The sequence below is a fragment of the Eptatretus burgeri genome, chromosome 8 (genome assembly GCF_056783735.1).
Source record: "Eptatretus burgeri isolate ZD-2024b chromosome 8, Ebu_testis_v1, whole genome shotgun sequence".
Classification (NCBI taxonomy): domain Eukaryota; kingdom Metazoa; phylum Chordata; class Myxini; order Myxiniformes; family Myxinidae; genus Eptatretus; species Eptatretus burgeri.
Genome location: NC_140968.1, coordinates 10357274 through 10370917, shown reverse-complemented (window position 1 = coordinate 10370917; position 13644 = coordinate 10357274). Strand labels below are relative to the sequence as shown.

General features: G+C 41.8%; 2 protein-coding genes across 6 annotated transcripts in view; both read left to right on the top strand.

The window, feature by feature from the left end:
- The window catches only part of LOC147021076 (rho guanine nucleotide exchange factor 2-like), a 174660-nt gene that overhangs the window by 78440 nt on the left and 82576 nt on the right, over positions 1-13644 (top strand). The gene's annotated exons all lie outside the window — the stretch shown is intronic.
- LOC147021078 (uncharacterized) lies at positions 11102-12022 on the top strand (the record flags this gene model as incomplete). The annotated part of the gene is made up of 1 exon (XM_085893505.1): positions 11102-12022. A coding segment is annotated over one exon (921 nt), but the record flags the coding sequence as incomplete, so codon positions are not given.

Sequence of the window (13644 nt, the reverse complement as noted above, 5' to 3'; positions counted from 1 at the left end):
TTTTTTTGTTTCTCTGTCTGTTTGTGTGTCCGTACAGAACTTTAGTGTTTTTCTCCACAACCGCTTGTCTGGTTTGAGACGATTTTCACCAGAGGAGCAACTACTCAAGTCAAATGTTTTATTGATGATTATGATGCCGTTGGCCATGTAGTGTGGCAGCCATGTTGGAAAAACGGAAAAAACTTTGGGCCTCTTTCTCTGAAACCGCACCAAGGAAAAGGAAATTGAAATGTGGCACATGGCAAGTACTCCTCAGGGAATAAGTGTGATTTTGTGTTTTTTTATGACGTCATTAGGTGCCCTCGTTGTGACGTCATAATTGCATATGCACAACGCCACATCTGATCAGTATGAAAATTGTTGAGGGTCATCTACGGATAAAATGGTCCGCAGGGAAAAAAATTGATGACTTCATCAACTTCACTTGCTTCAGCAGCCATATTATTTTATAAAGAGAAACTTTACACAAATGTACACCCAAGGCTTGGGGAACAAGAATGTTAAGGAATAATTGATAGGTCACATGGTTTGGTAGCCATATTAGATTGAAGAAAATATTAAATAATGTTTTGTCTGGAACCGCTTCATCAATTGACATGAAACTTCACAATTATGATCTCGTAGTGATGGGGAATACATATTTTAAATTTAAACTTGATCGGACGCATGGTCTGGCAGCCAGAATTTTTTTTTTTTTATCTGGGGTTTTTTATATATATATTTTTTTTTTCATAAGGCTCACTTGGCTGTTCCTGGATGGGTTTGGGGGGAAAAGGAGTAGCAGCTGAAATGTGAATCCTCTCCAGGTCTCTCCTGATGACTTCATCTTTGCGTTTTGTTTGTTTGGGCTCTCTCTGATGATTCCAATGCAGGACTGTACCTATTTGGTCTTCTATTTGATTTGAATTGAATTTGTTTTAATCCCATTCTACATTAAATTGAATAATAACACGTCATGGGTTAGTGTTAAGTGTCCAATCAAAGCGGGACGTCTTGGTACCCGGATATCACTGCCAGCAGTTATAAAGTGGCAGTTCAAATTATGTCTCATTAATTACGTAACACACCAGGACACAAACTCCACACTAAACAAGTCCTGATGCAATCTCCGATTGCTCTTTTTCTTGTTTTAAATAAGTTGTTCCTCGATCATCAACTTACAATCATAAACTGAGATACAGACGGACGGCTATGAACCGATTGCTTAAGCGTGCTTTTCGCTTTGTGTGTGCGGGGTAAAACATAAATGAAAATTTCCAAAGATATGCTGAAGGAACAGAACAAGAAATGACGATCTCGTGCAATCCATAAAAGCATGATATGCATTTTCCATTTTGTTACAAAAAGGACATACATTATTCACAGAAGAGTTAAACTTCTGGAATAATGACTGTGCCATAGCCTGATGGGCGAGTCTCAAATTGAGATCTCACGTCTGATCAACAGTTGGAGAACTATACATTACATTCCAAATTTGAGTGAGGAAGGCTACTGCAAGTGAAGTCTGTTTCCTTCGGTTTATTTTTTAAGTTTCTGTATAACCAGGTAAACACGCTTATATAGGGTGTTTCAAAAAGAGTGATGCAACTTTAAATGTTTATTTACAAAGAAACGGAAACTTCAGGAAAGTGAAACAAACATTTCTTGAAAGCTCATGACGTGTTTTCTATCACCGTTTGCTGTTGCAGGAAGTCACTGCTTGAGTTAGTGAGAGCCAAAGGTCTGAAATTGGCATTTATGCAAAATCCTTGTAATTGATGTTCTTGATGTGTGCCCTTCTACGGTTCAGACAGGCATGGATCCTGACCCCAAAGTTCTGTCCAACTTTGCCGTCGATCTCATGTGGCACTGCCTTGAGGTAGTCTGACACCTCCTGCTTCAGATCATCCAGTGTGGCAGGGTGGTTGGTGTAGACAGAGCCCTTGGCAGTCCCCCAGAACCAGTAATCCAGAGGGTTCAAGTCTGGGCTGTGGAGTGCCCAGTCATGAGGCGGTACCCAGGGCAACGAGGCAGTTTCTGAAGAGCTGCCACAGGAAAGTGATGGTGTCACTAGGTGTACATGGGGGTGCACCATCCTGCATAAACCAGGTCATGCTGAGCTGGTTTGGGGTGACCTTTTGGGCGAGATCATTATGGAACTTCTGGAGCGGGGCCCGGTAGCACTCACCGTTGATAGTCACCATCCTGTGGTTGTCATTCCCAAACCAGTAAGGCCCGAGCATTCCCTATCTGGCATTGAAGGCGCAGAAGCATGTGACCTTGCAACCTTTCAGGTACCTCAGTGATCTAAGGTGGTTCTGCCCCCCAGAAAATGTTGTGGTTGTTGATGTCATCGTTCAAGTGGAAATGGGCTTCATCACTGAACCAGATCAGGTTGATCCAGTTTGGGTACCTCTCCATCCTGTCACTCAGCCAATTATACATATCAAGTCTCCTCTTGTCATTTTGACTCAGTTTATGCCTAATAGAGATGATGTATGGGAAAATCTTCAGTTCCTTCATGAGGATACGCCAGACTGATGTTGGTTTGATGCCGAGCTCCGGGAGCACCGACGGTCAGACTTCTTGGGACTGTCCATTGCAGGTTCTGATGCTGGCCTGCCACTGTAACCCTTGCTCTGGTTGTGCACTGTACCTTTGTGCTCAAAATGTTTCACAGTACGTTGAATGCACAATTTGTGGATCCATCACGTGTTCTGAGGTCGTATTTCCGGCAGAACCTCCAGCGGGTATCTACATATGATTTAGTCTCATTCCACAGAGCCACCACTTTGTCTTCTGCTTCACTGTCAATGGCATAGTTGAGCTATGGAGCTAGAATTCCCAGAGATCAAACACCACCGAACCCTGCAAAGGAAAACGGTTTACGTAAAAAAACAAAGAAATATCAGGAAGTCAAAGTTGTATCGATCTTTTTGAAACACCCTGTGGACAAATCTTTAAAAATTGCCTTTTCCCCTCATGATGTGGAATACCCAGGACTCGTCACTGTTTGAAGAGAACCAACATGTTTTTGAGAAATGATTGAAAGTTCAGGAAAAGGATAGGTGCAAATCTGCCTCCTCATTTACCACATTCCAGCCAATATCTAGTTGTTTCAAAAAAGAAAAAGAAAAGAAAGTCCGAATTCCTGTCCTCATGATATTGCTCACTGTTCTGATTGAATGAAAAACCAATTTTTGAGGAAACTGAGCTGGCAGGCAACCATCGTTTCAAATGAAGATGCCATCAGGTCTCGTACTCTGTTTATTCCAATGTTCGTAAAATATTTCAGAAATGACCTGCTGGGAGAGATTCCAGAAAAATAGTTGATTTTGGGAGATGAAAGGGTGGCTCATGCACAAACTTCTTAGCATCTTTAGAAATCTCAAAAGGTTGCACTCCAAAGCCTTTTCCAAGCATCCAGAAGACTCTAATGAAACTCAAGGAGCCGACTCATCTGAACTCAGGAGAGTTCTATCGACTTGCTTCAAGTCCGTAAGGAAGAGTTCCCAGTCAAAGTCCATTCCACCTGCTTTCCTAAGGCAAAGTATTAGTGAGAGGATGCCAGGACACAACACGTTTTGTCATGGATTTTGCTGTAAAATGTCTCTCTTAAACACCAGAATTGTTAACTTAACATATCCACGGTGATGGACAATTCATCCTTCGGTGGTCTCACCAGGCCGCAAGCTGCGAACCTCCCAACACCGGACTGTAGAATTTCTCGTCTGTCTCTCGTCTCGTTCTCTCTCATCTCTTTCTTCCTTTTCTATAACCTTTCCACTCGCTGGTATTGAATCAGTCTTGAACTTCGAGGCCTCGCCATCGCCCATGACCTTGTTGCAAAGGCTGGCTTCCAAAGTCAGCTGCAGACACTGGGCATCTTTCATCGATGCATGTTTTCCTTTGAAAATCGGAGCTGCTCACAGCTTCCAAGGCCTTCGTAGCTGCTCTCTGCTATGGCTTGGGGCCTGAGCATTACAGCCATCTCTCCTGGATTCTATGGAATCTAAAGCTTTCAAAATTATTGGAATCTCCCACGATGAATCCAAAGCTCAAGGTCTGTTGCTTCCTCGGCTCTGTCCTCCAACCCTCCCCAGCACCTCCAGGATGCACACATTCTTCCAGTAATGCCCTCCTGATTAAACCTCCAAAATCCAAGTTGACTGCACATCTCAACTCTTTTATTCCTCACTTCTCTCGTCGGTAGCATCACCTTCATCTGTCTCATTGTTCTGTCTGATTCTTCCACCAAAACTTGAAGCAAGTGGTGTACCACCTTCCCTTGTCGTACAAAATTCTGTCCCATGATCTTTATTACCCCCATTAACCTTTCCAAACTCAATCTTTTACTTATTACTTTCGGTGTTTCCACCCCTCCTCTCTTCTCTTTTTGTTAATTCCCTTGATATTTGGCCCACTGTCAGTTATACCTTGCTCTTCTTTGAGCCTCACTCCTGAAAATATAAAATGAAAAGAAATGTGAAAATTGCTGGCTTATTTTTGTATGTTTTAAATTCTTTCTCAAAAAAAAATAACTTCCACTTATTTGCTTGCCTTCATTTTCTGCTTGCTTCTCATTTTATTTCCTTTTTCTTGCCACTTGAAATCAATATTACAATTGTTAACAAGAAAAAGAGCAATCGGAGATTGCAGACTCTTGCCAGGACTTGTTTTGTATGATGTTTGTGTTACAGCTGTGTTACGTAAATTAATCATCGACATAACTCAATCTGCCAGTGATGACCGTGTACCAAGATGTCCCACTTTGATGCAACCCAGCTTTGATTGGACACTCGACCCTGCTCAATGACATTTATTATTACGCTTGCCAAAGGAGAGGGTATTATGTTAGGGTCCGTTTGTCTAGTCTGTTTGTTTGTATGTCCGCACAGAACTTTAGTGTTTTTTTTCTCCACAACTGCTTGTCGGATTGAGACAATTTTCACCATAGGAGTGACTACTCATGTGGAATATTTTATTGATAATTATGATGCCATAGGTCATGTGGTGTGGCAGCCATTTTGGAAAAACTGAAAAACTTTGTACCTCTTTATCTCTGAAACCGCACCAAGGAAAAAATTCAAATTTGGCACATAGCAAGTACTCCTCATGGGGAATAAGTGATTTTATTCATATTTTTTTCTCAGAATGTCATTGATGCCTTCGTTATAATGTCATAATTGCATATTTTGAAAGCTACAAATGATGAGTAAGAAAAGTTTTGAGGGTCATCTAATGATAAAATGGTCCACAGAAAAAAAATTGATAATGTCATGTCACGTGATTCGGCAGCCATATTGGTTTTTTTTTTTTTAACCTTCAAAAATCTTCTTCCCTAAAGTGGCTGAACAGATCGAGACAATTTTACACGAGGTCTGTCCTTATTTTATTTTTTTCGGAATTTTCAAGGGGCTAACCCGAATTTAGGTTGATATTTATGAGAAAAAAAAATATAAAGTAAACCAATGTCACTCGCAGGGTGACCCGTATCTTGCCAAAAGGTGACCACGTGTGACTTCTTTAAGGTCACACTGAGGTGAACAGAGCTACTATCCACCAGGAGCGACTCCTTGAGGAATATCTGCCTACGAGAGATTCCGATTAGAATCGTTCTACAGCGTAACCATGAAAAATATGCATTTGCCTCATAACGTCACCAAATGACGTCATAATGTCTCAAGCTTGACATATCTAGAAAGCACTCATCGAGGTGTTCAATTTGAGGTACTACACAATATGGTTCCTAAAACTTGAAAATTTGACCTCGGGGTCAAATATGTTTGACCTCAGGCGCTAACCATGAAGGTCAAGGCCAATCGCCACCAAAAACTAATCAGCTGAGCACCAGACCATATACTACATTCCCATAAAGTTTGGAGATGATCGATTAAAATTACTCAAAAAATAAGGGTTTCGTCGACCTCCATGATTTACCGCAAAGTGACCTTGACCTTTATGTGTGCTGAAGGGTATTGTAATAATACTACGATATGTGTACCCACAAGAGTTTCCGATGAGAATTGTGCTCTACAGAGTGGTATAAAGGTGAAAAATCCAATGATTACAGACAAACAAACAAAAAAACTTACCAAGTAACAGATGTTGCAAAAACTTCGTTTTGGCAAGATAAAAATATGAACCCGAAAAAAATTGTTTAGGGGTTGGGTTGCTTCCAGCTGTCAAAAATTGTAAAAAATGTGCATTTTAATTTTTTTTTTTTTGTATTTTTATGTCATTTTTCATGAAATTTTTTGCGTGCTTACTGGTTGGTTCGAACGTGCATAACATGAAAAAAATGTTTTGATCCCAAAAAAGTGTTACATATGTCCCGAAACGTGGCTCAAAAATGGGAAAATTTCCCATTTTCAACATGAAATTATGTCTTTTGTTCTTGTTGGCTTGTTGTACGTACGAGATATTTATTGTTTAGATCTGTTGTATTGTCTGATCATTACTCCATTGAATCACTGAGTCTGTCAGTTAATTTCAGGTCTGGTATCCGGTCATTCAGGCATTTTGCGAAATTGCCTTTCGTAAACTAATGATAACTATTCTGTCGTTTCAGAATGACATTGTTATTGTTGTTAAAGCGAATGGATAAATATTCTGAAGTGAACGTTGATATATCTAAGGCAACGGTGAAAAAGTTGCTGGGACAGCTGTGATATTTATCGGTAGAACTGATATCATTATGTCTATTTGACCGAAATGTGTCAATTGAGACAAAAAGAAATATTTCAAACTATAAAAGAACAAGACGATGACAATGATGAAGCACCGAAAAGAGCTGCTGTTCACCAGAAAGATATTGTGCGCCGTAAACTGGAAGATTTCGCATCTCCGAGAAGCAGAAGTTTTTTTGAAGTACTGCATTTGAACTCTGACTTTCTGCACAAAGACCCGGATCAATGGGAAACTGAAGATAGTTTCGTACAGAGCCGTACTATCGTCAGCAAGCTGAAAGTTGTGAATGACTGTGCAGAGCGTGGTGTAGCCCTGGCGACTGAGTACAACCGTCTTATTACATACGATGAGGAGCAAAAGCAGTACCTATTACAAGCGGTAACTGATCACCGAAAACGATTCCTGGACTGTAAGAAATCAACTTTGAACAAGTGAACTATAGCTCTTGGCCCGTCTGTTCAAAGACTCTGTCTGCAAACTGCGGAGTTTGAAAAACGCGAAAAATACATAAAATCTTGATTTTTTTTTTTTTAGACTTTTCAAGTTTCACTGAGATGGACTGGAAAAATCTTGCCAAGTTCAACAATATTTTTCTGCAGTATTTCAGATTCTAATGCACCAGAAAACATCATACATTACATGTTCATGTCATTTTGGCATAAGATTAAAAAATATACTAGTGATACCCGTGCACATGCACAGGATAGTAGTGCAACACAGCTGGTAGCAAACGACAGACCGTACACGGGGAATGACAAAAATACGCATTGTGCAAAATGCAAGTGGTACTATGGAACGCCAAGACTTCCCAAACATTGTCGGCATGTCCGCTAAGTGTCACAGCGTTTTCATAGGGATCGTGTGACGGCGAGCCGAGTTTTTAGTGTGCAAGCTTGGTATTATTATATATATATATATATATATATATATATATATATATATATATATATATATATATATATATATATATATATATATATATATAATGAATTTCTTCTTTTTTCAAATTTCGATGGACAGTAGTAACCCCTAAAATATATTTTTCGGGTTCATATTTTAAAATATTTTTTTCTCATAAATATCAACCTAAATTGGGGTTAGCCCGTTGAAATTTCCGAAAAAAAAAATATGGACAGCCCTATTTTACACGTATGACCGACCACCTATCCATGAAGAACAAAATGTTCTCACATGATGTTGTATGTCACATGGTTTGGCAGCCAGATTGGATGTACCCTAAAACCTATAAAAAAAATCCTCTCAAGAACAGCTGAACAGATCGAGGGGAAACTTCACACAAATATTCCCCAAGCCTTGTGGATACCAAGGTATTCACGAATAATTGATGTCACATGGTCAGCCAGCCATATTGGATTAAGCAAAAGTCTTTGAAAAATTCTCTTGAACTGCTTAATCAAGCAGGCAAACTTCACATTTATGATCAAGTAATGATGGGAAATGTATATATTTTACATTTCAATCTGATTGGATGCATGGTCTGGCAGCCAGAAGTATTATTATTATTTTTTTTTTTTGTATTTTTCTTTTTTTTGAATAAGGCTCACTTGGCTGTGCTTGTGGATGGGTTTGAGGGTAGAGGAGTAAGCAGCTGAAATGTGAATCCTATCCAGGTTCCTCCTGATGACTTAACCTTTGCTTTTTGCTTGTTTGGGCTCCTGATGACTCCAATGCAGGACTGTACCTATTTAGTCTTCTATTTGATTTGAATTGAATTTGTTTTAATCTCATTCTAAATTAAATTGAATAATAGCACTTCATGGGTTAGTGTTAGGTGTCCGATCAAAGCGGGACGTCTTGGTACCCGGATATCACTGCCAGCAGTTATAAAGTGGCAGTTCCAGTTGTGTCCCTTAATAATGATGTGACACACCAGTACACAGACACCAAATATAATACACCACACACATGTCCTGGCAAGGGTCTGCAATCTCCGATTGCTTGTTATCTTGTTATTCAGTTGAATTCAGAATGGGATTAAAATAAATTTAATCCAATTCAAATATGAAGACCAAATACTGGAAGTAAAGTACTGCATTGGAGTCTTTAGAAGGAACCTGAACAAGTAAAAAGCAAGGATGAAGTCATCAGGAAGGACCTGGATAGGACTCAGGTTTCAACTGCTACTCCTCCACCCTCAAACCCATCCAGGTGCAGCCAAGTGAGCCTTATTAAAAAAATAAAAACCAATGTCACCCCCAGGGTGACCAGTATCTTGCCAAAATGTGAACATGAGTGACTTATTTATTCGATTAATATTCAAAAAATAAGGGTTTCGTCGACCTTGATGCTTGACCTTTTTGTGACCTTGACCTTTATATTTTCGTACGGTTAATGGTATCTCTCAAGCACCGCTGTACATGAAATATCAAGAGATTTTGATGAGAACTGAAGAAATAAAATTTTCATGAAAAATCCGTTTTTTTTCGTCATGACGTCATAGCGTCAAACTTTTGACAGATCTGGAAAGCACTTATCAAGCGCTTTCACATGAGGTATTACTCGATATGGTATCTAAGATTTCAAAATTTGACCTTGGGGTCAAAAACTTTCGACCTCCAGTGCTAACCATGAAGGTCAAGGCCGATCGCCACCAAAAATTAATCAGCTGAGCGCCAGACCATGAACTATATTCCCATGAAGTTTGAAGACTATCCGATCAAAATTACTCAAAAAATAAGGGTTTCGTCGACTCCCCTGATTTGCGACAGTGACCTTGACCTTTGACCTTGACCTTGAAAATTTTATGCGCTGAAAGGGACCTCTATAGGACTCTGATATGCGAAGTTACCAAAATTTCCAATGATAACTGCTCTGCAGAGTGATCGATACGTGATTACAGACAAACAAACAAAAAAAAAATACCAGCTGACTAACATATCTTGCAAAAACTTCGTTTTGGCAAGATAAAAACAGAGCTCACATTCTGCTTCTTCATTCTTTAACGGTCACTATTATCCCACATTGTGGGGTCGGCCAGGGGAGGCTTGGCCCAAGTCTTCACAAACCGGCTGGCGAGGCCTGACATTCGATGAGTAAGGACAGGAATTTGTAATGTGGCCATGGTGCCGGCAATGGCTCACCGACTCTTTGCGAAGGACACCATGGGATCTTTAATGTCCAAAAACGAATGCTCTCAGACTGCCAGTTTAACGTCCATCCTAGGGATGGCACACACATTGATGAATCGCCCTGCCTGTGAAACACCGGGATGACAGTTTATAGTTGGGTTGGGAATCAAACTCGGGCAAGACAGCTAAGATGCGGGTGTGCGTACCTCGAGGCCATCCCGCCAGCCCAGCACAGATTAAAAAAATTAATAATTCTGGCTGCCAGACCATGCATCAAATCAGGATGAAATTTAAAACAAATACTCCCCATCACTACGAGATCATAATTGTGATGTTTCACGTCAATCGATGATGTAGTTCAAGAGAGAGATTTTTGTTCAATACAATATGGCTGCCAGACCACGTGACCGATCAATGATTCGTGAATATGTGCGTGAAGTTTTCCCTCACTCTGTCCAGCCATTCTGGAGAAGAATTTTAAACGTTTTACGGTAAATCCAATATGGCTGCAAAACCATGTGACTTATGACGTCGTAATTATCATTCAGACATTCTACATGACTAGTCACGGAAAGATCAAAGGTTGCATGAGCAGAAAGGAAGTGGTAGAAGACAGACAGTGGTCTGCGATGGTGAAGTGATGACTCGTAGACTCAAAACCCAAATAAGTATCAAACCCATCCTTCCTTCCCCTCCAAAAAAAGTGGATTTGGTCTGTTTTATTTATTTATTTTATACATCGAGATTGTAAAACGCAGGACGTGTTGGCCATGTGTTTGAAAATGTCATCACTCGGGATCGGTATTACTTTTGAGGTTCATTTATCAGATGGTGCAAAAATGTAATTTTTAATACATACTGAATTGTAATTACAAGCACAATTTATGTTTAATTTGCAATGTGGTACAACTATCATGTAGTAATGTGGATTGAAGCAGATGTTGGGAAGTGCGATGAGACCAGTTTGTTGGGTACATCAAGTTGGCACACATAAAGAAAACTCACCCTATTGTTTTGAAGTGGCGAACTCGACTGAAGCTCCGAAAATTAGTGCACTTTGTTAAAAACGGGCATTGCAGCAGATAAAATGTCATTCCCGGTAACATTTTAATGTCACAAAGCTTAACTTGACAACACCACTTGTTCGTTTTGAGGGGGAATTGACAGCTCTGTGCACAGTTGTGCTGATGTGATTATTTATTTATTTTGACCATCTGCTGTTCTGCTATATGGTTTTCTGAGGTTCTCTTTCTGTCTCTCTGTCTCTGTGTCTCTCTCTCTGTCTATCTGTCTCTCTTTAAAATCTCTGTCTCTCTGTCTGTCTCTCTGTATCTGTCTCTCTGTTTCTGTCTCTATCTGTTTCTGTCTCTATCTGTCTCTGTCTCTCTCTGTCTGTCTGTCTCTGTCTTTGTTTCTCAGTGTCTGTCTCTCAGTGTCTGTCTCTCAGTGTCTGTCTCTCAGTGTCTGTCTCTCAGTGTCTGTCTCTCAGTGTCTGTCTCTCAGTGTCTGTCTCTCAGTGTCTGTCTCTCAGTGTCTGTCTCTCAGTGTCTGTCTCTCAGTGTCTGTCTCTCAGTGTCTGTCTCTCAGTGTCTGTCTCTCAGTGTCTGTCTCTCAGTGTCTGTCTCTCAGTGTCTGTCTCTCAGTGTCTGTCTCTCAGTGTCTGTCTCTCAGTGTCTGTCTCTCAGTGTCTGTCTCTCAGTGTCTGTCTCTCTGTCTCTCTGTCTCTCTGTCTCTCTGTCTCTCAGTCTCTCAGTCTCTCAGTCTCTCAGTCTCTCAGTCTCTCAGTCTCTCAGTCTCTCAGTCTCTCAGTCTCTCAGTCTCTCAGTCTCTCAGTCTCTCAGTCTCTCAGTCTCTCAGTCTCTCAGTCTCTCTGTCTCTCAGTCTCTCAGTCTCTCAGTCTCTCAGTCTCTCAGTCTCTCAGTCTCTCAGTCTCTCAGTCTCTCAGTCTCTCAGTCTCTCAGTCTCTCAGTCTCTCTCTCAGTCTCTCAGTCTCTCAGTCTCTCAGTCTCTCAGTCTCTCAGTCTCTCAGTCTCTCAGTCTCTCAGTCTCTCAGTCTCTCAGTCTCTCAGTCTCTCAGTCTCTCAGTCTCTCAGTCTCTCAGTCTCTCAGTCTATCAGTCTCTCAGTCTCTCAGTCTCTCAGTCTCTCAGTCTCTCAGTCTCTCAGTCTCTCAGTCTCTCAGTCTCTCAGTCTCTCAGTCTCTCAGTCTCTCAGTCTCTCTCAGTCTCTCTCAGTCTCTCTCAGTCTCTCTCAGTCTCTCTCAGTCTCTCTCAGTCTCTCTCAGTCTCTCTCAGTCTCTCTCAGTCTGTCTGTCTGTCTGTCTGTCTGTCTGTCTGTCTGTCTGTCTGTCTGTCTGTCTGTCTGTCTGTCTGTCTGTCTCTCTCAGTCTCTCTCAGTCTCTCTCAGTCTCTCTCAGTCTCTCTCAGTCTCTCAGTCTCTCAGTCTCTCAGTCTCTCAGTCTCTCAGTCTCTCAGTCTCTCTGTCTGTCTGTCTGTCTGTCTCAGTCTCTCAGTCTCTCAGTCTCTCTGTCTGTCTCTCTCAGTCTCTCAGTCTCTCAGTCTCTCAGTCTCTCAGTCTCTCAGTCTCTCAGTCTCTCAGTCTCTCTGTCTGTCTCTCTCAGTCTCTCAGTCTCTCTGTCTGTCTGTCTGTCTGTGTCTCTCAGTCTCTCAGTCTGTCTGTCTGTCTCTCTCAGTCTCTCAGTCTGTCTGTCTGTCTGTCTCTCTCAGTCTCTCAGTCTCTCAGTCTCTCTGTCTGTCTGTCTGTCTCTCTGTCTCTCTGTCTGTCTCTCTCAGTCTCTCAGTCTCTCTGTCTGTCTGTCTGTCTCTCTGTCTCTCTGTCTGTCTCTCTCAGTCTCTCAGTCTCTCAGTCTCTCAGTCTCTCTGTCTGTCTCTCTCAGTCTCTCAGTCTCTCAGTCTCTCTGTCTGTCTGTGTCTCTCAGTCTCTCAGTCTCTCAGTCTGTCTGTCTGTCTCTCTCAGTCTCTCAGTCTGTCTGTCTGTCTGTCTCTCTCAGTCTCTCAGTCTCTCAGTCTCTCTGTCTGTCTGTCTGTCTCTCTGTCTCTCTGTCTCTCTGTCTGTCTCTCTCAGTCTCTCAGTCTCTCAGTCTCTCAGTCTCTCAGTCTCTCAGTCTCTCAGTCTCTCAGTCTCTCAGTCTCTCTGTCTGTCTGTGTCTCTCAGTCTCTCAGTCTCTCAGTCTGTCTGTCTGTCTCTCTCAGTCTCTCAGTCTGTCTGTCTGTCTGTCTCTCTCAGTCTCTCAGTCTCTCAGTCTCTCTGTCTGTCTGTCTGTCTCTCTGTCTCTCTGTCTGTCTCTCTCAGTCTCTCAGTCTCTCAGTCTCTCAGTCTCTCAGTCTCTCAGTCTCTCAGTCTCTCAGTCTGTCTCTCTCAGTCTCTCAGTCTCTCAGTCTCTCTGTCTGTCTGTGTCTCTCAGTCTCTCAGTCTCTCAGTCTGTCTGTCTGTCTGTCTCTCTCAGTCTCTCAGTCTCTCAGTCTCTCAGTCTCTCAGTCTCTCAGTCTCTCAGTCTGTCTGTCTGTCTCTCTCAGTCTCTCTGTCTGTCTGTCTGTCTCTCTGTCTCTCTGTCTGTCTGTCTGTCTCTCTGTCTCTCTGTCTGTCTCTCTCAGTCTCTGTCTCTCAGTCTGTCTCTCTCAGTCTCTCAGTCTCTCAGTCTCTCAGTCTCTCAGTCTCTCAGTCTCTCTGTCTGTCTGTCTCTCTCAGTCTCTCAGTCTCTCTGTCTGTCTGTCTCTCTCAGTCTCTCAGTCTCTCAGTCTCTCAGTCTCTCAGTCTCTCAGTCTCTCTCAGTCTCTCAGTCTCTCAGTCTCTCAGTCTCTCAGTCTCTCAGTCTCTCAGTCTCTCTGTCTGTCTGTCTCTCTCAGTCTCTCAGTCTCTCAGTCTCT